We start from the raw sequence: 27752 nt of genomic DNA on the forward strand, positions 1-27752 counted from the left end.
GAAGAAATTCCAAATGAAAATGGGAAGCATACTCATCGAATTAAGGAAAATCAACGAACCGTATATTGCTAAATCTATAGGAATTCATCGCGTTTAATCGCTATCCGATCTGCTTTCAATAAAAATTTTAAAAGCAAACTTTGTAATCTCGATTTAGATTAAAAAACTGAAAGAAAACCAATAAAAGTGGAAATCCTAAAATCTACCTATCGACATTGAAATAACGTCGTGCGCCTGCTGGGAACAATTGATAAAAAAATAGATTTAAAAAAAAAAAAAAAAAAAAAAACGACAAAACTTTTTTACTTATTTCTTCATTTCAATTTACAATTATAGTTTCTAGGAGTTTTATGTATATTTAAAAAATTGTTCATGAAATTTAAAAAGGGCGTCTTTCGGTTACTACTCTTACAGCTCAAAAAAAAAAAAAAGTTCTTTAAATGCACTGTAAATACATTTGCTCTGGAAAAATATGCATTGCTCTGGAAAAGTATGCATTGCTGTAAAAAAAATTGCTTACAAATTATAGACGAAATTTAGCTGAAATGAAAAACTATATGTAAATTTTAAAACAGTTTGTTAAATTTTAAAAGAGCGTCTTTCATTGATCTTACAGCTCAAACAAAGGGAAGCTCTTTAAATGCACTGTAAATACATTTGCTCTGGAAAAATATGGATTGCTCTGGAAAAAAATAGTTTACAAATTATAGACGAAATTTAGCTAAAATAAAAAATCAAAAAATATATATATAATAAAATAGTTTAAAACACTTAAGCACACTGTTGCGGCCTACCACCCCTATCTTCCCCTTAACTCATCCCCTGGAAAGAGTATCCAGTTTAAAATTGAGCGGTCACTTTTACGAAATTTTAATCAATTGCACTGTAGTTACATCACTCGGTCGCTTAATCATTGTTAAAAAGAGGAACGAAGTTCGGTAAGTTTCAGCGTTTTTTCTAAATATCCTGTGGTCATTCATTGCTCTTCGGCTACATGTCCAGTTATCTGAATTAAATATAATTTAGTAAGAAAGGTAAAACTCACATTTAATTAATTGCATAAACAGCGCATTATCATTCAACTTGCGTTAAAGATTGATCAACCTGACAAACGTTTTTTGCCGATTATAGAATCAATGTTAAATTTTTATGCGAAAGGATGCAGAAGAAAGAGTTAAAATTTAAAAATATAAAAAGGAGTCTGCAAAAATGCAGCATGGATAAAGCTTAAAAGATGTCACTAGAGTCTCAACACCATAATTTTTACCGTAACTTTTTAAATAACTTACGGAACTGTTTTCTTATACAAATTTCTTATACATATCCGTTACTTCAATATATTATGTAAATGATATTTATGCTATTACAACTTATTAAATCATAAATTGCAATAAATTGTTATAGGTTTTAAACATAATTTAACTAATAAAAAAGTTAAAACTTTGATGAAGATGGCAAATTCACAGACAATCAACTTGATATTGACAAATAAAAAGTAATAAGTTTGATTTATAGGAACTGAAAGGAACATACTTTGTTTAAAGAGAGAGAACCTTTATAAACATCAATAGTGCTCATTGAGTCGTTATCTGTTCCTCTTTCTTCGATAGAAAGTGCTATATTTGAATTTGTTTTATCTTCTCTTTCCCTCACTTGATTTGAATCACTATTCTGGGATACACTTGATGTTGCATTAGAAGAGCTACTCAAATCTTTGTTAAAAAAAAAAAAAAAAAAAAAAGAAATGCCTGAAGTGTGTAATAATTTTTCAATGTTTATTTTACATGAATCTTAATTCTTGTTGAAAAAAATTTTTTTAAATGAATTTGGGTATTCAGCTAACTAATTGGGGACAATTGCATATAATTTAAATTTTCTTGCAGCTTACTTTGGCAAAAAATAATTCCAAAACCGTCAATATAATTGATCTTGATATTATCTCCGTTTGATCATCATTTATTGAGTGTACATTTTATGAAAAACGCTGAAAATATCAAAAATTTATGTTCATTGCTATACAAAGAGAGTAGGGTAAGGTTGCCGATATTGTACCCCCTAAGACCAAATTTAAAAATGTAGGCAATCTACTGAGTGGAAACATGGATTTTCAATTATATTTCATAATTTAGGGATTGTTTGTTGTAAAGATGTTAAAAAAACTAAAAATTTAAAAAGCGCTAAGTCTCGAAGAATCAAATTAAAAAAATAGCGCTAAGAGTACAATTAAGGAAACTAGATCCTTAATTGTACCATTGTAATCCAATATTGTACCACTTTCTTGATTTCAAATACTTTACAACTTCGCAAATATTTTATGATTTTAAGTTTAAGGGATTAAAAGAACTGACTAAAATGAATGGTTTTTGTAAAATCAGCAATTGGAAATATTCTGATATAACATAACGTAACACCTAACTGCCCATAATATAATGAAATGAAGTTTTTTATTTAATAAACTCTATGCAAATTGAATTTTTTCTTCTTCTGGAAAATGACGAAAACAGGTATCACCACATATGGTACAATTTTTATTTAAATTGCATGTTTACCAATGGGTTAGCTAGGATTAAAATAGAAGAGGAAGACAGGTATTAAAGATAGTTATGCTAAATAATGTAAAACAATATAAACTGTATCTGTTTTAAAAACAATTATACTAAATAATGTAAAAAAAATTTATAAAGACTATTTTTGGCAAAAGTTGCAGCTATATTGTTTCTGTTTTTGATTAACACCTGCACAGTCAACATGACACCAGCCTTGACAAGCAAGACATTTTATCATATTCTTTTCTATATTTTCTTCACAAACGTAACAAAACCAGCTTTCACTATGAAGAGATGTATTTGCATGCTTGAACCTTTTTACACAATTCCTGCCCTGTTCTATCTTTTTAGCTGATATTGGTAAAACTGAGCTAGTGAGTGTATCTTTATAAGGACTACTTGTCAATACAAGAGTAGTACTGGAATTTTTCTTTTTTTGTTTAAGTAGTGAAGTTCGTATTGGAAGTATAGATATTTCTTCAATTGAAATCTCAAAATTAAAAAAATATGTTAACATAAAAAAAAGGTAAAAACTGTTAAATTTGAATAACCAACAACAACTGGATAATTTTAATTTAAACAATTTGTATATAAAGCTAGAAAATAACTACTTACTGTTTGGAAAGTTTTTGATTGTTGCTTATTTGAAGTCAACTCTCCTATGAGTAATTTGGAAGGTGCAAAGTCTTCTTCCTGAAACACTGAGTTGTCTACTGGCCATATCCCAGTGTCTCTAAATCCATTAATAGCTATTTCCATACCAACAACCTTTGCATAAGCCTCTCCAAAAAGTTGAGACACTTGAAATTGAGTAATACATCTGCCTAGATGGCTTCGCATCCATTTATCACAGGCAATGTTATATTTAGAATTCAAAGCTTTGAAAAATGATCTATCTAAAGGTTGTAGCCTATGAGTGGTATGTGATGGCAAAGATAACATTACTATTCCATGATCTCGAGCTAAAACTAATGCTTCTAGATTTTTTGTATGTGTTGAATGACCATCAAGGATAAGAAGTACTTTCTTTTGTTCTGGATGTTCTGTTAAAAGTTTAAGACAAAGATAGTTTATAAAATGCCTAATCCACAAAGTAAACAAATCTGTAGTTATCCAACCACTATCAGAACATCCAAAAATTGTCAATGGTGGTGCTCCGTCTTTAAGCTCATTTTTAAACCTCTTGCGTTTAAAAATTAGCATAGGAGGTACAAAAGATCCAGCAGTATTCATGCAACATACTCCATTGGTATTTGAACCTCTTTCACTACTTATTATACCTCCTACCTGATGTTTCCCTTTCAGAGCTAAAATATTCATTGGTTTCTGAAATGTACTTATTCCAGTTTCATCTACATTGTAGATCAAATCAGCAGTAATATTGTAATTATCAACAAGTTCTGTAAGTTTATTGAAAAATAGTTCAACCTTTTCTCTACAGAAACTGGTGGCTCTTGCCATAGATGTTGGTTCAGGTAACCTCAAACTTAGGCAGGGGTGACGTTTCATGAATTGGTAATACCACTTCTTTCCAGCCAAGCCCAAATTTTTATTGAACTGATGAGGTATTTTATTCTTCTCAGCAATTTCAAATGCCAATCGTCTTAGGTCTTTAGTATTAATTCCAAACATACACGATTCGAGTTTCAAGACATGTTCAACTAACTCTTTCTCAATTTCAGGAGGTAAATTACTACACCTACCAAAATGCTTAGTTGAGTCATTTGTAAATACATTTTTATGTTCCAAATGCTTTTAAAGGTGGTTTAGGAATTCCATATTTTAAACAAACGGCATTTAATCCGATATCACTATTATGATAAGCAAAAATAGCTTTTTCCATATCCTTTTCTCTCCATGATCCATATCTCTGTTTTGACATTTAAAATTTTTTTTTTTTAAAGGGAATTTGTTAAACTTAAACAAGTAGTTATTTCGAATTTAGATAAATTATGCTTTAACATAAATACTTTGAACTAATCATATCTTCTACTTTCTTTAGTGAAATACGCTTAGCCATAAATCCCTAAAATAAGAATTCTCCAATAACAAACCAACAAGAGCTTACTCTGGCCTTAATGCAATTGGATGACAAAAAAAAATAGTTGACTCCTTAATTTCATTCAGCTAAGATAAAAAATAAACTAAAAAATTTCTTGTGGGTTGTAAAAATAACGAGTTATGTTAAAAGTAAAATATAGGCATCGGTACAATATTAGCAACCTTACCCTAATCGTTCTTAGGACTATTTGCATGCTTTTATCATCTATTTGCATGCTATAAAAAGAGAGTAATGGTTCTTTGGACTCTATTTGCATGCTTTTAATGAGGTGCATGTATAAGGTAAACCGGGTAAACTTTGACATACTTTTGAAAATGTTAAAAATAGCAAAAAAAATATTTGAAAATAAATCATTATGTTGGTTTTTTTCTATGGTCGAATCTTCGGATTGTATTTACGTTTCTATAGCTTTTAAAAAGATAATCTCATTACATGCAGTTTTATAAACCTACTCAACATGTCAATGTTCCCCCAAGCCTGGGGGGAAACATTGACACCAAACTTTGTGTAGTTGTTCCAGAGATCATACAAAATAGCAAAAATTGTAAACTACTTTTAAACTTTCTGGTATCACATTAGGTAAGACTGATGGCAAAATATGCAACGTTATAACAAAAAAGCATTAGCATTTTATGAACACACAACAATAAGCTTAAATGTCAAGAAAACCTTAAATTTATTAAGCATTTTTTCCGGCTCAGTTCAATTATTTTAATTGATAATTATATGTGGGAATAATTGAGAACAGATACAGAATTAACTTGTTTTTACAAGACTAAACAAGAAAACAGTATTTTTATAGCTGCAAGGTATTGTAAATAGCACCAAATGTTACTTTATCATGTATCAATATTATCCCATATTAGGGGGTAACTTTGACCTTTATTATCTTATAACCCATTTTTAAAAAATATAGTATTTGAAGTAAAAACTGTCTCATTATATTACAACTTATAAATACCTAAAAAAAACACCACAAGTTGTAGCTATCCTATAAAAACAATCATGTCAAACCAATTATAGAGGCATAGGTAGTTATAGGTATAATTGAGATGGTTTGTAAATATTGTGAGCATTAGACTTATAAAAACTTTTTGCTGACAATGGTGATGGCATTTTCTCCAGTTGATTGTGATCAGAGGACACCAGGTGAACAGTCAAAAAAATCACAGCCCTGTTGCTTGTGATTTAATTCACCTGTGTTAGACTTCTCTCTAGGATTAATAACAACATCTGATATGGCTGTTTTGGTGTACGAAGCCTTAGAGATCTTTTTACCTTTTTTTAAACACTTCTCTTGTTTGTGTGCCACATCATCTCTCATTTTCCTACTTACCTTATCTAAGGTAATACCTGACACACCCCTTGCTTTCATTTTTACTTAGCTTTTGGACTTTGGCTACAATCTTCTATATATGCATGTTCATCAGTATTCAGACTTGACTCTGATGTGTTAGTGGAATGGAAGTGGAAAGCTTGTCCCTGGTGAATTTCTCTCTGTTCAGTGGATATATCTCTGTTAAGTGGGTATATCTCTATTCAGTGTATATATCTCTATTCAGTGGATATATCTCTATTCAGTGGATATATCTCACAAGCCTCAAATGTGTTAAAGGCATTAAATGTGTTAAAGGCATTAAATCTGGAAAATTTACACTTTTAACATCTAGACTACTAGTATAGGCAACAATACCTTTGTGAACCACTCAAAAAATTACTTTCTCTCCATCCACCCAAAATCAGAACAGGTATAGAACACATATTCAGAACTACCAGTACACCAAGTGTTACATGGCTGCTTACCTTTATCCATCATATAGTAACATTTATTTAGCCAAAGAGCAGTGCCTTCCAAACTGTGATTCATGAACAAAAATTGATTATTCTATAGAAGTGAAATTACTAACATTCTTACATAATTACATATTGAGTGCATAATTAAGACACTATAAGGCATTAGATAAATTGATTAAATTTCATTTTATTTCTCATTCATATATTTTCATTTTTCATTTTATTTTTCAGGTGATGATGGTTCTACAAGTCAAAAGATTTATACTCAAGCAACTCAAGGCACAGAGAATAGATATTTTATTCAAGAACCCAGCATTTTCTTTACTTCTTTATTTTCTTTAGAATAGTTTGAGATATCGAAAGGAAAAAAACGGTTATTTGTATAATCTGTAGCTATCTTCAACTTTGTAATGTGGATCGATTCAATTCAAGTTTTGTAATGGAAACAATTACAGTTTTGCAAAAAGGGAAACATAATTTATATCGCCAACCAGGTCACAATTAATGTAGAAAATCTAAGTGTCTTACGCAAATTGATAATAACATGATTGATGGCGAGGCTGCAACTTCATTATCAACAGCTACTAATACAAAACAATGCTGTTCAGTGGATGCAAACAACACAAACTAATAAAACTATTGTGAGATTTAACTTTTACCAAAAACAGATTGGAGGCATGCATTGTCAACACTTCAACTCTTGATAAGAATAATCGAATGTCTCCCTTAAATAAGTCAGAAGTTAAAGAATGGGCAGTGCAATTACATAATCAAAAGGAAAAAATGAAACAGAAAAAGTCAATTATTCAAGCTAAGTGTTAAAATAAAATTGAACTTGTTTTGGATCTGCCAAGGACTGATTGCTCTGGAACATCTATAATTGGTAATACAGCTCAAGGATTTTTTTTGCAACCCAAAAAAGACAATATTACTAAACTTATGTAACTCCATTAAAATGTAATCCAATCCCTTGAACTCTTGTTTTCCAGAAAGGGTTGTAAGAATTTTGTCCATTTAAAACTATATTTGGCTTACTATACAGTGTGAGAGTAAAAGAAAATGTAATTTGTAAAGAAAGGCCTTTGTTTATACCAAAACATAAAAATCATTTCATACCTTTGAAATGCAACCTTAACATTGCATGCATTTTCCATGAGAAAAAATTTCTTTATAAAATTTGTAAATGCATTCTCACACCTGTTTTATTTCAGAAAAAAATTTTTTTATCACTAAAGATCATATTTTTTCATTATTGCATGATGTAATTGAATTGCATGGAAGAAACTACGTAAAGCAGATTTGATTGACATAGTTTCCTTGAAATATTGAAAAGATAGTTTAAGCAGTTTATTTTATGAGCCTATTTGAGGTTTTTTTGTAAGGAATAAATCGAAGGCAAACTTTTTGTAGTGAGGGTTTTTTAAGAGAAAATGTAGCATTGAAGCATTGTATTCGCTGTGAGAAAACTACACATGAATAAATAAATTAGAACCAATGTGAATACTAATACTAATTAAAACTATTTATCTTTAATACTAATAAAAATTTATTTCTAACATTTTTAATACTTAAATTCTAAATAAACATACTTGGAACATCTGCAAGAGGTTTCATAGTAGTGCTAGCTGCATTTGTATTAATCTGCACTGATTCCTGAGTAGGTAGAACTGTGTCATTAATAATTTCCACAAAGCTGCTAGGAAAGATCCCACGTCTCCCATCAATTTCACCCTCCCACCAGCCATTTTCATTCATTTTAACCTTCCTTACAACTTCATCAGCAACTAGCATAAGTTCATTTGGTTGATCGGCTGGATATGGAAAAAGCACTTTTGCAGAAACTAAAATAAGAATAATAGTTCAAAAATTCATCACATTACCAGTTTATTTTTTTAACTGTTAGCTTATATAACTTTAAAAGACAAATTGCACCAGCCAGGGGTAAAAAAAACAATTCTGTCTGATTCTTATGTTTTTGAGTGTGCTGATTCTAAAACAACAATAAAAAAAGTTGTATCACCCAACATTCTTGCACATTCAATGACCTCTTCAATATTAGTATTTATTTTCCAGCCTTATTTTACTTACCTGCTAACAGTTGTTTGTTTTCTTTCAATAACTTCACTTTTAAGCTTTTTGTTAACGAGCTCAAAATTATGGCGATTGCTGTTTGTTAAAAACTCTCCTCGCAGTTTTCATGTAGTGATTTAATTAGCAAAATCAAAGAAACATTTTTTCAAAAAACTGAGTTTCTTAAAAAAGTGTTCTCATTTTTTTCTTCTAAAAATCTGGTAGGAAAGATCCCACGCCTCCCAACAATTTCACCCTCCCACCAGCCTAGTTATCTGAAACATTACAGAGTTTCTTAAAAAAGTGTATTTGTCATTTTTTTGGAATAAAACTTGGTGCTCAAGAAAACCTTTGTGATACACACAAGGTATGCTATGTTTGTGATGAAGACCTTATAAAGTGATTAAAAAAAGAGACAGCTTTCAGATTTGCAGAACCATGATATGGAAAAAATCATTCAAATGATTGTTATCTCTTAGGCATTGAAGTCATTGAATATAAAATAAGAACATACTCCAAAAATAAGAACATAATCATCTACCCTAACCATTCATCATCCATCTGGCCGGTCAGTCATGGTCTAAGAGCTTCCATAGGCTATTGATGGAATGAAAGATGATGAATTCCAATATTAAAAAAAAAAACATACTTTAAATATAAATGTATGACAAAAAGTATAATAAAATGCTACTGATTCCATATTTTTAAAAGAAACCTATTTATGTTTTTTAAACTGAAAACTTCCAACACCATGACTTTTTTTATGCAAACAGTTTTATTAAAACAATATTGTTTTATGTTACACAACAAGTTTTTAAAAATTATTCCAAGTGAAATGGGTCTGCATTTAGAGAAAAAGAACACTGCAATCATCATACAAAACTTCAAAACACAAGCTTTCAAAACACAAACATAACTGCTGAGAACCTCAAAAACTTTAGAGCGATCCAATTGTTATTAACTCTTCTTTTGATCACAAGGAAGAAGAATTAAAATCATTATAAACTTGTACAGTAAAATATGTTCAATTAGTTTTACCATAAGCTAAATATATTTAAAAAAAGAGAGAAAGTATTCACAAAATTGAGGAAGAATTTTGTGTTTGCCACAAAAAAATTAACACTTTCCATATCTAACTTTCACTTAAGTAAAAGTTAAATATAGTGTTAATTTTTCGTGGCAAATATATATAGGAAGTGTTAATTTTTTAACTTACTTCCTATATTTAACTTTCACTCCAAGTAAAATGGGACTGCACTTAAAGAAAAAGAACACAATAATGATCATAATAGACTATTTAAAATGCAGCAACTGTAAGACAGGAAACTCCTAAAGTCTTTGGTTTTGATTTCTTGATTTTATGAGTTTTCTTTTAATGAACTTATTTTAGTTAACTTTTATGTTCAAAAATTGTCCATAGTTCATTTCCCTATTTCATTTAATCATTCTATTTAATAAAAAAAATCAGCAGGTGATATTATTTCTGAATATATTTGATAACTTGATAACTCTGGCCATTTTTTTAAAAAGAAATAAAGCTACAATTATTGCATCATATGAGGTTGCCAAGATGATTGCAAAGATAAAGACACCCAAAACAATTAGGGAAAAGCTTATTTCTCCTTGTGTAATTGTAAAGCTTATGATTCCAGATGAAGCTGCTAAGAAGATAAAACAAGTATCTATGTCCAAATCTATCATTAGATGCAGAACCATTGATATGAATGAGAATATTGAGCAGCAAGTAATTGCCAAAATTAAAAAAGCCCTATTTTACTATTGAACTTGATGAATCTACATGTTGCATAAATGGCTCAACTGATCAGTTTTGTGAGATACACTGACAACAAAAGCATGAGAACAGAGTTTCTTTTTTGCAAAACCCTACATACAAATTGCAACAAAGTGCAACAAAAGATGGAGACATTTTCAAAACTTTGTATGTCTATTTTGAGAAACGCTAAATTAAATGGGAAAAACTGGTTTTTGTAACAACTGATGGTAGAATGGTGGGTAAAAGTATAGGATTAAAAACTTTTATCAAGAAAAAAAATCCAGACTGTATACCTGTACATTGCTGTCTTCACAGATAAGTGTTAGCTGCAAACTGCATGCCTGATTTTTTGAAAGAGTCATTTGACATTTTTACAAAAGTAATAAACTCAGTGAAGTCTACTGCCACTTCCTATCAACTCATAGAGAAAATGAGGCTAAACATGATGAGTTTTATCAAAAATGAAAAGTTTGTTAACTTTGTTGCACAACTGACCTCCTTTTGTGATATATTCATGACACTAAATGTTGTAAACAACTCACTTCAAAGACTCAGTACTTTGATTTTTCTATTTACAGCAAAATTAAAATCATTTCAAGAAAAATTAAAGCTTTGGTGCAGGCTGCTTAATCAAGGGAAAGTGCTCTACTTTAAAACATTGGATGTATTTCTAAATGGAAACAATATGGAGTGCAAATTTATTCCAGACATTGTGAGCTTCTGTGAGAATATCATTAAAAAAACTTCAGAATGGTTTGAATCTGACATGAACTTAATCAAAGAGTTCAAATCAAAGAAATATTGTGTAGTCTGAGGGTCTGCGTATCGTTTCATTTCCATATCATTATCATACCGATAAAAGTCATCAGAATGATTACGACATAATATGGTTATAAAAATTTTAACCGGTATTGTAGTAAGTTTAAATCTTGGTATATACCAGAACTCTCATCATTCCGATCTTTTTTTTCTTCCGATATCATATCGTTATGATAATGATATGGATATAAAATGATATACAGACCCTTAGTGTAGTCCTACCATTTGCTAAAGAATTAATGGCCTTTATATCTGATGATGATTTTGAAATTAAAGAAGAGCTAACTAATTTGCAGTCAGATATTATGATGAAAAATCATTTTAAAGAGAAAAACAATGCTCCTGAGTTTTGGATTAAGCAACAACAGATTTTTCCAATTCTGAGCAAAGCAGCTCTAAAAACTTTTATGGCAATTCCAACTTCGTGGGAATGTGAAAATGGGTATAGCTGAATTCGCATCATTAAAACCGTACAAAGAAACAAACTACATGTGGAGCGTTTCAAATAGCTTTGAAGCATTCAAAGCTATTTGAAGCAACCCAAAAGTAATTAATTTTCGAACGTTCTAAATTTTGAATTTTAATTGATATTTTTAAACTTTTAATGTAATAGTTATTAACAAATAGAATTTAATCGAAGCATAACTAAATCGAAAGCTCTCCGTGAAAATGTTTACCTATGTTTAATTATATTTGACGCAAAAGTATTTTATCTTTGAGCGTTTAGAGTTTGGAATTTTGATTGAAGTGTTGGAAGAGTTTTGTTATTATACGCACTTATATGCATATTCAAAATAAACGTCCTAGTTAAGCGAAGTTTTTTGCCGAAGGGACCCCAAAAAACAGTACGAGTTAGCGAATGGTCTGACTTAACCAGGGTACGACTTAAGCAGATGATTTTACAGTAAGTTGACAGAGAATGTGCAAGGGGAATTGAAATTCCATCAGACTTAATAAAAGTCCGACTTAACCAGGGTCCGAGTTAACGCGATTCAACTGTATTACTAGAAATCTAACTCAACGATAAAAAAAAGTTTTAACATTAGTTATTGGCTCAAAATTTTGTCACAAATAAGACATTAAACTCATATCCCTTTAAAGTACAAAATGCAAAATATTTTACAAAATAATACTGATACTTAGCATTGAAAATTTTTAGGTTTTTCTGAAAAGAATGGTCTATATAAAGTGCTGGTGGGCAAAGATCTTGCTCATTGAAAAATGTTAAGACAACACATTAGAGAAGAAATGTTATTTTTAGTTTGAAAATATAAGAATTTCGGGCACTGAGACATAGAAGTATCACAACACTAATATTTTTAACTATATGCAATATTTCAGTGACCAAACAAATTCTGTTATTCCTGGTTTATTTTATTATTCTAAGTTTAAAATGCTTCAAGAAATACTTTATGGTATGACCCATAATGATTGGAAGCATAAGGGAGGTTATGAGATAAAAATATGTAAGTTAAGAGTTAAATCCAAATTTATTGAGTGGTAAAGAAAACAATTTAACTTAGTCAAATAAAAACAATGACTGTGTATTCTTACCCTAACTCTAACTTACAAATGGATTAGTTATTCACTAATCATTTAATGTGCATAGCCAATAATCTATTAATACTAAAGCATTAATACTACTAAAAATCTTACTTTACAACAATATTCAATAAGAGTAATGGAGAAACATTTTAAATAGTATGGCTTATTTGCAATCAAAATAAGTACAAAAAAAAAATAAATTATTATTTGAATGAAAAATACCTTCTGGAGCATATGAAACAGCTGATGAGCTAGCAGAAGAACTGTTTGGACCTTAGGGAATAATGTACTAAAATGATCATGCATTCACAGCTTTTATAATACACAAATACTTTAGAATATAACTTTTGTGCAATTTTACACTTACATACATACATGTGTTGATGCGTAGATGCATAGATGCAATCATACATGCATACATACATACATAAATACCTACCTACCTACCTACATACATACATACATACATACATACATACATACATACATACATACATACATACATACATACATACATACATACATACATACATACATACATACATACATACATACATACATACATACATACATACATATATTTATTTACTTTATAGATTTACTGATAGAATCAACTAAAGTGTTTTAATGCAACTGTATCATGCAAATACCACATAATGCATTTTTTACAATAAAATGAAATAGTCAAAAAAATGCAATATGTGGTTTTTGCAGATCATGATTAAATTGTGTGTTGACAAAAGTTACAAACATATAAGTAGAACTTTATTTCCAGACATGTCTTTAGTTTGCTGATCATCTAAGATTTAATTAAAGTTACTAAAAACAAAAATTCAAACAAAATTAAAACAAACAACTTATTAGCGGAATAAACCTAGCTCCAGTTCCAGGAGTGGGGGAAGGATCTTTAAAATATTTATAAAATCTTTTTTTAATCTAACTTTCTCTCAGAATTACATATTTTTCTCATTTCTCATTAAACATATGTTCACTCTTATAGTTTTTTTCGGCACAAAACATATGTAAAAGAGGCCTGTTATTAAGATATTGAATCGCTTTACCAAGTTTCATAACAACCTCCCTCCTTTCCAAAAGAAATGCATGTAATCCCCTCCTGAAACTAATGTAATTATTTAGACAAACAGATGATGAAACACTTCATTATAGCTGAAATCTAAATCAAAATGTGCAGCACCATGATATAACCTTAGGGACCGAAATAAACAAGTTGAGAAAAATCCTAATTTTGTGATAACAAATTTTCCATATGGTTGATATAAAAATGTAATATAAATACATTTCCAATTGGTTGATATACAAAAGTAAAAAAAAACACATTAAAAGGAGAAAAGATAAGTTAAACAATTTGAATTGATAAAAAAATTTGTGAAAAACTTCATTTTTTATATTTTGGTTATTTTAAATGAGATGGGAGGATGAAGCTAAGGTCTTCGCTTCTAAAAAAGCCGCTCAAATATTGTATACAACTACATGTAGACATATACAAAAACTTAAATTAACTAACAACATATTTTCATAGTATGGATGGAATTCCATACTATGAAAATATGTTGTTAGTTAAATTAAGTTTTTGGCTTCACTCACTGATTTTCACTCTGTTATTTGATAAGAAATGCAAAATAGTCTAATCTAAAAGTGAAACATCCCCATTTTCGTAGTTAATGTCAGAGCCTTTACAATTTTACCTTATCTATAAACCTTTTTATGATGATTAGGATAGTTGTTAACCCATTGACACACAAAGCTGGAGAATTGCCGGTCTACTACATTATGGTATTGAAACACTAAACCGGCGTTTCGCCAGTCTGTCTTTATGTGGTCATTTTATGCATAAAAAATCATTGTCAACAACTGTATTCATGTAAATATTACTCATAATTTAGTGTTAAGGTTTCTTTGAAATAAAAACTTGTAAAAATTAAATAGTGTTTTAATTAACAAAATATGTAAAAAAAATTGTGGTGGAATGGGTTAACTTTAGTTTCATATATTTTTTCTATGGAGGTGTTTTAAAACTTTTGAAACAATGAAAATTGAGTGAGTCACGATTCCATTAAAAAATTCTCATCTAACTTTTATGCTCTTTATTTAATTTAGATAACTGCAATCCAATATTTGAGTTATAAAACAAAAAACCAAACAAACCTACCAAAAATACAACAAAAATATTGGTGGAGAAGCTGAAACTTATTTTATTGCTCCTGTACATAAATACCTATCTACCTTCATACCTGCATTCACATTTGTATTAATTTCTTAAAGTATTTAAATGGATGACCACTATAAATAACATTGATTGACATCTTTTTTACAAAAAAATAAACTTTTATATTTTAAAAGCAGATATCAAAAAGATACCTTGACGAGCATTTGAACTAAGGTTAAATTCTCTTTCAACTTCCCTTATTACATCATAACGTTGAAAAGAAGCTAGGTGACCTTTTAACTGTTTCCATGTTGGCTCTCCTAATTTTTGCCTCCATCTAGTTAATACTGCCATAGACTTGTCTTGAATCCTTCGATAATCAAATTCAATGTGCTCAAGTTCAGCTTCATTCAAGTTAAGGTGTCGTCCAAACCTACGCCAATCAATTCCAATACTAAAACTGACCTTATCATATATCTTTGGTGTTAATTGGTTGTGCTGCTTCTTTGAATTTTTAACTTGTTCTAATTCTGTAATGTTAGAGACATTAAATGATTTTAAACTAAAGATAATAAAAGAATATAAAATAGGAATAAAAGGAATATAAGATCATAGTTTTATATCACTATGTACTTAAAGCCGTTATTATTCAACTTAATGATAAAAAATATTTTATGTTCATGGTCTAAAAAGCCCATTAGTGAGCACATTGGGACAGTAAGGTAGTGCCATACTTTAATGGGTAATGAGAAGGTTAATGAGCTTACTGTTATAGTATCAGGCAGTCATGTTAAAAAATTATTCAATAATCAGTTTATGTATTTTGACATCAACAATCTGATAATGACGCTGGAACATGCATTTTACTTCAACACAACCTACAGAAGCGGTAGGTTGTGTTGAAGTAAAATGCATGAAGCAGTGGTATTTGATTGAAGTACTTGTGGGAGTGGTTTTATTTGATTCTGAAATTTTTTAGCTTTATGCTTAGAATTTTTTGAAATGTATTTAAGCCCTAAAAAATAAGGTCTTAATAATTAAAAGCTTTTGCATTCGGACATTTAACAACATTTCATTTCAGCAGTTTAGGAACAAAATTTGATATTTTTCAGTTGAGCAAATGCAGTAATTGTGATCATGGTGGTCTCCATGATCACAATTACTGCATTTGCTCAACTGAAAAATTTGACATGGAGATTACAACTAAGAAATCATGCTAATTATATCTGTAATCCTTAAGAGATTTCTCTACAGCTGGCATCATGCCAATTAAGACAGCTGACATTTTCAACTGTTCCAACATGTTTGATACCAATGGATAGCAGTTAATAAAATAAATTTAAAGTGAAGTAGCATTTTCCTTCAAGAATTTAACAATTAAAAACTAACTGTAAAAATTGTATTTAAACTCTCTGATGGGTTCTTGAAAATCTAGAATTTTGTAATACTCAAAGTAGTGTCATACTTATCTTCAATCTAGAATTTTGTAATACTCAAAGTAGTGCCATACATACTTATCTTCAATCTCTTCATTAAATCATTGAATTTAATTGAAAATTATGTCTGCAGTCAATCAATATAATAATATATTGCAACAACATCATGTGTTAAACATTCTTAAAAAACTCTGCAGTGATTGAAACAAGTTTCAAAACCTGAATTGAGTAAGTGCAATTCCTTATAACTACTTAGCAAACTCTAATTAATTTTTTTACAGTCCAATATTATTTAAAACTTTTTAGTGTACTAGTCAATTTTTTTTGACTGAAGAGCCAGATTGCTTGATTATTGGCCTAATCATGGCTTTGAGACCAATTGCAAGCCAAACTAATGTTTTGCTTTCAAATTTAGCTTTTTGTCTAAACTAGAGGCCTGAAGAAGCATTTGTGGAGTCACTGGAGTAATAACCATCATTTCCAACAACTGAGGAGTTTGACAAAGTAAAACAAGATTTATCATCCAAATAGAATTCTTGTTGATAAACTTTTTACACAAGCGCCTGCATTTGGGGCAATTGACAGTTCATTTTCAGAATTCTTGTTAAAAAACCTTTAGTTCTCAGACCTTTAGTCCTCAGAGCATTTCATTAGTGATTCCTGGTGATGGTATTCAATCTTTGTATTTGTTTCTAACTTTAAATTTGATCTTTGTATTTGTAATTGTTGGCTATGAGTGTGTGTGGTGAAAATTTTTAGCTAATTCGTCTTTTCTAAAGGTTGCTTTGAGATTTTCAAAACAACCAGCAAGTTGTTTTATTTTACTTTTTGTCATTTTTGTACTTTTTCCTTTCAAACCTTTCTTGTTTTCTACATTCAGTCCACGTTCATATCTTTTAATTATGTAATATACAGTTGCTTTCATTCACTTTTGACACAGAAATCTGTGACAGTTTTTTTCTGTCACAGATTTCAACAGATAACAGATTTTACCTGTTCATTTTAAAAAGTCATTTCATTTTTTAACAGCTATTGAACATTTGGACATAAGTAATTACAATTAGTGGAGCTCCATTTTAGAGGGAACACACATTACAGTTTTTTCCTATCACAAGAAAATAACAAAAACATTCAAAACTAATATACTATTTAGGTAGTAATAACCAGAGAGAAGCATAAATTTCAGAGCCAGATTTGCAGCACTGCATATGCAGGAACTTGAAGGATCATCTCAACTCTAAGCACAAGGATTTTGCTTCTCAAAGCATCTAATCTTTAATCATCCTCACACTTGATACCTTAATTTTTGGTTGCTTAGAACAATTTGGATATGATTGAGAAAGTTAAATTTTTCTATGTTTTCTTTTCTTAAAATTATTATTTTCTTCAGCTTACGAAAATTAAAAAACACTATAAGAAACTGAACAGAATAAAATCAATTTAAAAAACAAGTTTTCATATGAATTATAATGCCAATATTTCTCAATAATGTTTTGAAAATTGAAACTGAATTTGATTATTTTAATGACTCTGAAAGCACTGTGATCATTTTAATGTTTTGAACTTTCAAAATAAAAACAGGTAAAATCTTTTACCAGTTGAAATTTATTACAAAAAAAATCTTTTGCAGGTGTTTACAGGTGAAACCTGAGAGTTTTTTTCTGTAACAGGCTGAATTTCTTGAAACCTGTCACAAATTCTGTCAAACAGATTCTGTTTTTCCAACCCTGAGTATATTTGCTGTAATAAATCAAGGGATGAGTAAACAAATTGGAAACTTTAATTTGTTTACTCATCCCTTGATTTATAAACTTACATATATATATATATATATATATATATATATATATATATATATATATATATATATATATATATATATATATATATATATATATATATATATATATATATATACAGATTTTATTGTCTCTGACTACACAGCAGTATGTCGACTGCATTGGCCAGATGATGCACCTTTTGTAACCAAGTATGGAAAAAGATGACCTTTAAACTCACCATCTATCTTTAAAAATATACCACCAAGTTGTTTACCAACACCATCAAAAAAAGCACAAAAAACCATGGGAGCAAGCGGATTTTGAAATGTTTTACCAGATGAGTTAAATGTCTTTCTAAAAGATGATACACTTGTATTCGATGACATTCAATCTATATTCATTTATAGCAATGATTGTATTGTTTTTCAGCTTAATGAAAAAAGTTTACACATACAGTCAAAAATTTGGAGGTCCAAAATTTATATGTAGAGCTCAACCTGTTGCAAATCTTTCAGCTGAATTCCAATTTGCATAATATCAACCGATTGTTGATACAATAAATAATATTGATAATGGTAGGGCATTGGCAATAATAACTGATGGTAACTAAATAAATTAGCGATTTTTTGCAACATATAAAACAGTTGAAAGTAAAACATGGTTATTAACATCAGGTATATTTTTATTATATGATTATGTGCATCTTTTAAAATCTATTCGAAACAATTGGTTAACAGAAAAGACTGGTCAGCTTCAATTTTTGCATAATGGAGCACTTTTCTTGGCTAAGTGGAGTGATTTAGAAATGTTATATAAAGCTGAGTGTAATAGTTTTTTTAAACTTTCTAAACTTACAGCTAAATCAGTTTATCCAAAACCAATAGAGAGACAGTCTGTAAAGTTGTGTTTGTGTGTTTTTTGTGAAGAAACAGTTGCTGCTTTTAGAACACACCCAGACATTTAAAATAAAGCTTTTGAAGGTACTGCCATATTTATAGAAAAAGTTATTTCTTTTTGGAGTGTTGTCAATTTCAAAGTACTTGGTGCTAGCATTCGCTTTAGAAATGAATTGTGTGGTGAAATCCACTCAGTTGATGATCCACAGTCACAAATACTACATGAAACTGCGGAACTGTCAAATTTTATGAAGCCTTCTGGTAAACGAGTCAAACACCTTACACAAGATACCAGTATAGCAATTGCACATACATGCTATGGCTTAATTGATTTAGTGAAAACGTTATTAAGTAATGGAGCCAAATATATTTTGTTAGATTGGTTTTCAACAGATCCAATTGAAAAAGCTTTTTCTAAGCTTCAACAGGGATCAGGAAGTACCTATTTTGTAAATGCTAAATCTGTAATTGAAAAAATACATATTGACTTTAAAACTAGATATTGCTGTAGGTGGCCTTGATGGTCATACTTGTGAAATACATTGCAGAGACACTTCTACTGATGAAAAAGAATTGCTGGATAATTTGCATGATCTTGAAAGTTCAGTTTATCAGTCAACATTAATAACTATAGCTTACATGGCTGGCTATGTGCAAAAAAGTGAAGTAAAAATTTATGATGATACAACTAATTATCACAAATATGGAAATTATCTTAATAGTCAAAACAGGGGTGGACTTCAAATCCCTACTAATACTCTTGTCCAATGGTCATTATTTTGCTTCTACTTTTTCAAGGTGCCACTGGGCCTTTATGCAGGACATTTTGTATTACTCAGTTTCAGTTTATACCAGCTAAGTATGGACTTAAAATACCAAAAAAGCAATGCAGAGTATATTCCAATATTTTGCTGAAGAATCATGCACTTATTACCACTCCTAGTAGTAACAGAGAGTCAAGGATGAAAATACTAAAGTTATCGTAATTTTTTTTGAATTTTTAGTTTTACATTTTTTAAATTTCCTTGTTACACTTTTTATCCATTTTTTTTTTTAAAGCCTTTTAGCTCGTTATATATTTGGAGTTATATATATATATATATATGTATATATATATATATATATATACACATACATACATAAAAAGATTGCTTTTGTAGGATGGATTTTTTGTTGATCATTTTCATTGTTATATTTTAAGTTTTTAGTTTCCATACTTTTTGTTAATTACAGAATTGTATTTAAAGAAAATAATCACCAACGGGCTTTATTTTTGTTTATGTTTCTAGTCTTCAAATTGTGTTAATTATAACATTATCATTATTCTGGCAACGTGAAATACTGCAAAATACATCGATTTTTGAACTGCTGTTATTTTTTCTCTAATAATTTTATTTTTGTTAGTAATTTGTATGAGAAAATAACCACTCAAACATTTATTTGCTCTTCATAAAACGTGTATCGATTTAAGTAATGAAATTTTTAATTGGCCTTCAGTTTTTATGGCCTCTTACACGATGTCAAGGCCTGTTATTATAGAAGGCCATACTCAATGATGATGCTTTAAAAGATGATTTTTTGTGATAACGATTTAAAAAACAAAACAATAGTATTTGCAATGAAGTGTTTGCAAACAGGTGGTAAACAACCAAAGGATGACTACAGAGAGTTTTTAGAACTGACAGTATCTTGGTGAAATTCCTCTTAAAGGAAAATGATTTAATATGCCTGGTGCCTTTCACCATGCTTATTGGCTGTCAAAAGTCATCTATTGTATCAAAATATACATGTTTAGAAAACAGTTTAAACTGACAACAAAATAAGTATTATTGTCATTTAACTTGTTTGCATCTCTCCTGTCATTTTTTTCAAATAATGTTAAATTAGGAACAAAACAAAAAATGATTTTCAAACTGAAGACTAAATAAAATGTGAAAAACTGAAAACAATATGGAAATGTTGCTGATATCCATTTGAAGTCAATTGAAGATTTTGTAACATCAAAGTCATTGGTTATTTTTGAATGATTGGGGGTTGATTTTACATGATTGTTTGCCACTGATCCATGTATCTGGGATGCACTCGAAAAATAAAAAAAAGGCCTCAATCAGAATTAAAGGATTACAAGTCACTAATGATTATACTGAACATAGTGTTGAATTGATATATTGACTAAAAATGAAGAACAGAGAAAGTACTTACTGAATGTTTTTCAGCAACAGAGAAAAATTCAAATCAGCTAAGAAATCATTGCTTATTCAAATGAATACAGATTAAGAACTGTTCAAAGTTCACTGTTCAAAGATTACAGAACTGATTCCAAGTACATTCTGCAATCCATTTACTTCTTATTAGATATTGTTAACAGTTGTATTGTATATTATGTTAACTTTTAGTTAAAACTCTTAATACAGCTTATGAAATAAAATATCCCCAAGTTAATATTGTATTTAAAAGTGAAATTAAAAATCAATTGTAAATTGATTTTTAATTTCACTTTTAAATACAATATTAACTTGGGATATTTTATTTCATAAGTTAAAAAAAAGTATAAAAAAAGCTGCAAACTTCTAAAGTCTTGAGCAACCTCTAAATATTGCTCAAAATGGCTAAAAATTTGTGTACAATAATTACAGTGTTTGTCACCACTTGAAAGGTTTTAAATTTAACATTTCAAGCTTTTATTATTTTTAACCACCCTAATATATATATATATATATATATATATATATATATATATATATATATATATATATATATATATATATATATATATATATATATATATATATATATATATATATATATATATATATATATATATATATAAATTAATTTACTAGGAATGTATATCACTTACTTGAATTAACACTGGCCAGAGTTTCTAAACAAAAAAGTAAAAAGCATCAAAACAGATTAAAAAAAAGAGGTGACTTTTATTATCTAAATAATTATATTAAATTGATTTGTGATGACAAAACTAAAAAACAAAACCTAGAACTTAGTTTTGTTTATAAATAAAAATTTATCTTAAGAGGATTTTTTTTCTTTTAGGTACAAATTTAAGGAAGAAATCAACACTTTCCTTAAATTTGTACCTAAAAGAACTATCAAGAGGCTAAAATTGTTTATATTCCTATATACTTCCATAGTGGCTGATATTTATAATGTGGATATGGCAGCTCTTGATATCAATATTGAAAAATATATGCCAAAGGATTTCCAAAACAAAGCCAATTATTCAGACAGACTTATAGTGGTGATAAAAGAAGAAGTTAAAAAATTCCAAATTTAATACTAGAATATAAAAGTTAACATTAACTCCAGAACCTTGGACAAGAGTATTTAAACTAAAGAACAAACAAAACAATTTTCCATAACCCCATCCTAAAAAATGGAGATAAAGAGTGATATGTAAAAGTTTGTTGCCAGTGACGTTTTGTACTCTAATTTATTTTTAAACAAGACTACTTAATAATAATCATTATGAAATGTTAATATGTGATATAGGAAACAAAATAATATAGCAAAAGAATATTGTTTGTGAATGTATTTACTATTTTGTAATAGTTATAATTACATGCAAAAGAGTTTTCATACAAATAATTTGGCTCTGTAGGAAAGAAAATCTTAACTCTTCTTTGATCTTTATGAACATGAGTCCTCTTAAAAATGCAACTTTAGAGTTGCTTGTGGTAAAAAGAAATTATCATCAACTCAACAAACAATAAATCAGTAATTGCAAAAACTTTAAATATAGATTCTCTTAAGATAAGACAATAAGTTATCAAAAAATTATCTAAAGAAGTTCAACATAAAGCAAATGACAACTAAAAATCAAAGAAAAAATGTTAAGTTCCAATCACAATTACAAAGTTTAACTACTAATATTAGGTCCAATTTCTTGATCTAATAAAAATATAGAGGATAAATGGTGCAGATTAGGGGTATGACTAAAAAAAAAAATTAAGAATTTTTTATTCCCCATGTAACCATGAGTGGAGAAATTATATTTATAAACATAAAATATATTTTTTTTATGTAAATTGTCAAAAAAGATCACCCCTGAAGCTGAAAATAATTTTTCCTATCTTTTTAGTGAGTTATAAATTAGAAATATAATAGAGAACCCAATCTTACTCAATATACGACTGTGATCACAAACATCATAAATTCTACAGATTTCTTTACGAGATAACTGAAACTTTTAATAACTGCAATTTTCGATTTGAACCCTGTTGGACCGCGCGGAAGTGCTTCAGCATTTTATAATTGGTTTTTTGTATATAACCGGAATTGTCTTCTTTAACTTTGTCAAACTGTTATCTTGTGTTTTGAACATTATGTCCAAAAATAGAGTTGCTTCAAACAAGAATAAGAAAGTTTGGGAATCAAATTTAGTAAGGTTTGAAAAAGCTAAAACTTCCAGAAAATGTACTACTGTTGTTAAAAGTATTAGTGAAATGAATAAGATGCCAACAGAACAGCGTATCATTGATCGATTTAAAAGTTTGTCATCAAATGTGAAAAGAAGAAAGGAGAGAATTGCAATTGTGGCTGAAGAAACTAAATTGCTATGGAGAAAGCTAAATATTCCTATTCAACAAGGGAAATCGGCAGCAGAAAGAAAAATAGAAAATGTATTGAAAAAACTTGACAAAGATAGTCAAAAACCCGGAACTCAAAATTTTACACGATTGTTTGACATAACCGATGAGAAAGGTGAATGGTTGTGTCAGGAAGATAAAGAATTTTATTGTCTTCAAAAGTCAACAAATGGAAGAGCTGGATATTGTACCACAATTAAAGATGCTGAAGGTATTCATCCAAGAAAATTAGTGTTGATAAAGAAACAAATGTCCATCAGTCAAGGACAAGATTTTGTTGAATCAGCTAGTGAAGGAGAACCTTCAGAAAGTGAAGAGCAGTGTTCCAGCAGTGATATTGAAGCTGAAGGTCCTTCATCATCATCTAAAAAACAAAAAACAAATTCAGCAGTAAATTTAGTGATTTCTGCTGAGATTAGTACCAAAAAAGCACATAAAGTCTGTAAAACTCTTTCAGAAAGTGGTATTTCTATTCATACTCCAACGCAAAGTGGTATCTACAAAGGTGTTATGAAAGAAAGAGAAAAGTTGAAAGCAAATTATATGGAAAACCTAAAAAATGAAAAGTGGTCTTTGCACTTTGATGGAAAACAAATAAAGAAAATGGAACATCAAGTAGTTGTTTTGAAAAATGAAAATAGAGAGGTTAGGCTTGCTGTTCTGGAAATGATGAATGGAAAAAGTGAAACAATATATAATGGGATAAAGCATGTGCTAGATGAGTATGAGCTGTGGCCAGCCATAAAAATGATTGTATCTGACACAACATCTACAAATACAGGATTAAGAAATGGTGTAGTTACACGGTTACAGAAACATTTTAAAACCATTGGACTAGAAAAGCCTGTTTTTATTGGATGCCAACACCATATTCTAGATACTCTTTTGAAACATGTCATGAATGATCTTTTTGAAGGATCGACAATGTCACCATATCTCCATTACCCTTTTGTGACAAGGTTGCAGCAAGATTACGAGAACTTGAAGCTATTGTTTAGTAATATTGGAAATCCTTTGACAAAAGTGAAGCGAACTCGCTGGAGAGATGACATGGATTTCCTGAATCACTTAATAGCATGTTATAGAAAGTTTAAAACCACAGGTAAATTTCCAAAAGTTAATTTCAAATCACTTCCTGCTATAAGCAATGCAAGGTGGAATTCGAGAGCCATTTTTATTCTACTTGCTTACATTTTAGTACCAGAATACCAAGAATCAGAATCACTCAAGCAGCATGTGACTTCATCTGTGGTTCATGGGGTGATATATGGTTTGGGGGTCACTACTTCAATCCTGTAATCCTGTTAATCTATTAGAAGCATGCAATGAGCATCCTAAAGCATTGAAATCATTGAAAAGGTTTTGGTCCACTGAGCCAACACCAATACCAACACAACGTTCAAATATATGTGCAGAACGTGCTGTGAAAGTGATGCAAGACTTAATGCCATTATGCCATAGCATAGAAAAACTAAATATTAAATACTTATTGTCAAATACACAGTAGACAAATTTTAATTATACATGTTTATTGGTTTCTATAAAGTAGTGGAAGATGTGTTGCAAAACTACATTTTTTAAAAAAAATTTACAAATATTTTTTAATTGGGGGGTGAACTTTTTTGACATATAGTAAAAATGCTTGTTATTTTTCTGATTTTTGCACAAAATCTCCACTAAATTTAGTATGGGGATATAGGGTTGCAAAATTGTCATATCCCTAGTGCAGATATCACGCAAATTGCTGCAAAAAAAAAGGGATTCTATCTTTTTCAAAAGTAAAAAAGGGAAAGAAAACATCTCAAGAGAGATTAGATAAAATTATTGAATTTTATTGCAGCAAATAGAAAAGCAGGCAAATGCCTTGAAAAAAGATTTTCTGAATACACCTTGAAAATCTCACATCCAAAAGTGTTTGATTCTCTCAAATCTAAAAGATGTATGCTTAAAAGAAAGTATGCTTAATTTAAAAAAACAGTTATAAAGACAAATATGTGTCTGCACTTACCATCAAAATGTTAACTTAATGATTAGTTTATTCTTACATCACAAAAAGTCATCACAAAAGTATATTACAAAAGCTGCTTCTTTAACAAAATTAAAAAATGATTTAAGTAGAACTGAGGTTATTATAATTTTAAAGTAATTGTAATTTACAGAAAATTACAAGTTTGTTGTGCAAGACATAATTCAAAGTTTTCACTGAAACTAAACTCAAGCAATATTTAAGAAAGAACAAGATATTAAAAAATTAAAAATAATATAATAGGAAATATTTCTCAGGGAATATATGCTGCTCATTTTTCAAGATATAATTAGCATTTTTAGCAATTAATTGGCTAAATAAAATAATATAATAGGAAATATTTCTCAGGGAATATATGCTGCTCATTTTTTTAAGATGTACTTAGCATTTTTAGCTATTAATTGGCTAAATAAAATAATATAATAAGAAATATTTCTCAGGGAATATATGCTGCTCATTTTTCAAGATATACTTAGCATTTTTAGCTTTTTAATTGGCTAAATAAAATAGAGTATTAAGTTAAAACCATGCAACAGACAATTAAAAATTAAGAACAAACTATTATACTTGAGGTGGTAAATTATCATGGTAAAAGTACATAAAAGTAATAATAAAATGCTCACGTGATACAGAAGGTTCACCCTTAATGGTTGCAGCAAGATCAGGCCTGTCCAAGGTAGTAAGTATACCTATAAATTCCTCTAGATTATCAGGTCCAATGCATGAGTAAGTTTCTAAAGCCCTAATCATCTCCAACCCACTTTTAATCTTTTCTAGAACACCATCACCAATTCTTTCAACATATATATACTTCATATCTTCAACATCTTTTTCTCTCAATTTGTTTGCCACTTGTACCATTTTTTGTCTGTAGACTGCTCGATCCATTTTTATCAAAAACAAACATAATATGTAAACACTAAAAAAAAAAACAATCTCATTATTATATGTTAACAAAACCGTCATATAATTCCATAGTTCTATGTCAAATAATCATATAATTTCATGTAACGCTGAGGCACTCAAAATTTAGGATAAGTTGATATGAAATTATCTTAAGGTATTTTCATCACATCAAAAGGAATGTATCAGCAAATGTTCATATGTTTACATCTAAAATAAATTGTCAGTTCTAAAGATAATTTTTAAATAACAAAATTATCTTTAAAAGGGAAAAACCCAGTTTTATTTGAGTTATTGAAAAAGAAAAACTGATTAACTGCTTAATATGAAGAGTAATAACTCTCTTATAGAATCTTCTTGAAGCAGATTTGCAAAACTAATGTTACAAAAAATGTAAAAAATTTAAACATGCAGTATATTAGTTAATGAGATGATTGCAAAAGACTAGAGAAATTTAAATAAAGGATAGCTGTATATAGAATTCAATTTAGAATATTGCCAACATTAACATTTTAAAATTAAGCAGGTTTAAGATGTTTTTCCATCCAAAACATAAGTAAATTTTAATGTATACAAAACGACTAAGATTATAACATTAACTGACATTATGCTATACTTTTAATAATATAAACTTATTATTTATACAACTTTTTTAAAGAAATTAGTTAAAAAATACAGGCGCTACTGATCATTTGCACCATCCCCCTCCCCTTTTTTTTTTTAAAAAAAATTGCGGGTTACAAAAGATCAATGTTTAAAATATAAACTTAACACCAACTTAAAATAAAAACTAACTTAAAGTACTCTTACTTTAACTACTAAAACGCTATTAGATATTAAGATTATGATATCACAATACCAGCTGGCAAAACTAAGGATTTGTCATTGTTTTGGTGTGTCCATGTCAAAAGAAATGTAGATAGTTTCTTTAAAATGTCTTAAAGCGAAAAGTAGCAAAGTGAGATTTTTCTTGAAAGTGTTGATGATATTGCGATTACTATTAAGAACAATTCTGATGCTGATGTTGCATTGATGCACTCATTGAAAAAAGTAAAGCTATTTGTATGTTGCATTACTTGGAGTAACGCTGAAGGCGTCATGGAGAAAAACTCTGAGCGCTCAAATTAATTTTCTTTCATTTGTAAAAATGAAAATTAAAGAAGCAGCGCTTTGCGCCATGGGTTGGAAGAATCTAGAAAAAAAATTATCCGACATGACATGAAAATTTATCCAATATGAAAAATTATCCGACATTTATCCAACTGCTCCTCAATTAGATATAAGTAGTGAGCATATTCCTGGCTCTGGATCGCAAAATATTAACGA

General features: G+C 29.2%; 4 protein-coding genes and 1 pseudogene across 5 annotated transcripts in view; 2 read left to right on the forward strand and 3 right to left on the reverse strand.

The window, feature by feature from the left end:
• The window catches only part of LOC145195258 (E3 ubiquitin-protein ligase MARCHF4-like), a 260175-nt gene extending 233736 nt beyond the window's left edge, over positions 1-26439 (forward strand). The window contains exon 2 of the mRNA XM_090070954.1: positions 22990-26439. Within this exon, the coding sequence (XP_089927080.1) occupies positions 23234-24796 (1563 nt within the window). The 5' untranslated portion in view covers positions 22990-23233 and the 3' untranslated portion in view covers positions 24797-26439. The remainder of the gene's footprint in view (positions 1-22989) is intronic.
• LOC149879943 (uncharacterized) overlaps positions 1-27752 on the reverse strand; it is a 113384-nt gene that overhangs the window by 29870 nt on the left and 55762 nt on the right. The gene's annotated exons all lie outside the window — the stretch shown is intronic.
• On the reverse strand, positions 326-26470 carry LOC149879945 (uncharacterized). 2 transcript variants are annotated; one of them, XM_090070957.1, is made up of 7 exons: positions 26147-26470; positions 21751-21774; positions 14990-15307; positions 12833-12883; positions 7992-8243; positions 1534-1712; positions 346-1006 (listed from the first exon to the last, which is right to left on the reverse strand). In XM_090070957.1, exons 1-7 carry the CDS (start codon positions 26409-26411, stop codon positions 977-979), a joined length of 1119 nt encoding a protein of 372 aa, XP_089927083.1. In that variant the 5' UTR covers positions 26412-26470; the 3' UTR covers positions 346-976. The 2 variants fall into 2 exon arrangements, with proteins under 2 accessions (XP_089927084.1, XP_089927083.1); XM_090070958.1 differs by lacking the exon at positions 14990-15307 and having other exon boundaries at positions 326-1006.
• Positions 2972-7981, reverse strand: LOC149879946 (uncharacterized). The gene has a single exon (XM_090070965.1). The coding sequence runs from the start codon at positions 4176-4178 to the stop codon at positions 3117-3119; it is 1062 nt and encodes a 353-aa protein (XP_089927091.1). The 5' UTR covers positions 4179-7981; the 3' UTR covers positions 2972-3116.
• On the forward strand, positions 19124-19876 carry LOC149879947 (uncharacterized; annotated as a pseudogene).

The sequence above is a fragment of the Hydra viridissima genome, unplaced genomic scaffold, assembly GCF_058129835.1.
Source record: "Hydra viridissima isolate aposymbiotic clone 2 unplaced genomic scaffold, HvirCarnegie_v1 scaffold_13, whole genome shotgun sequence".
NCBI lineage: Eukaryota > Metazoa > Cnidaria > Hydrozoa > Anthoathecata > Hydridae > Hydra > Hydra viridissima.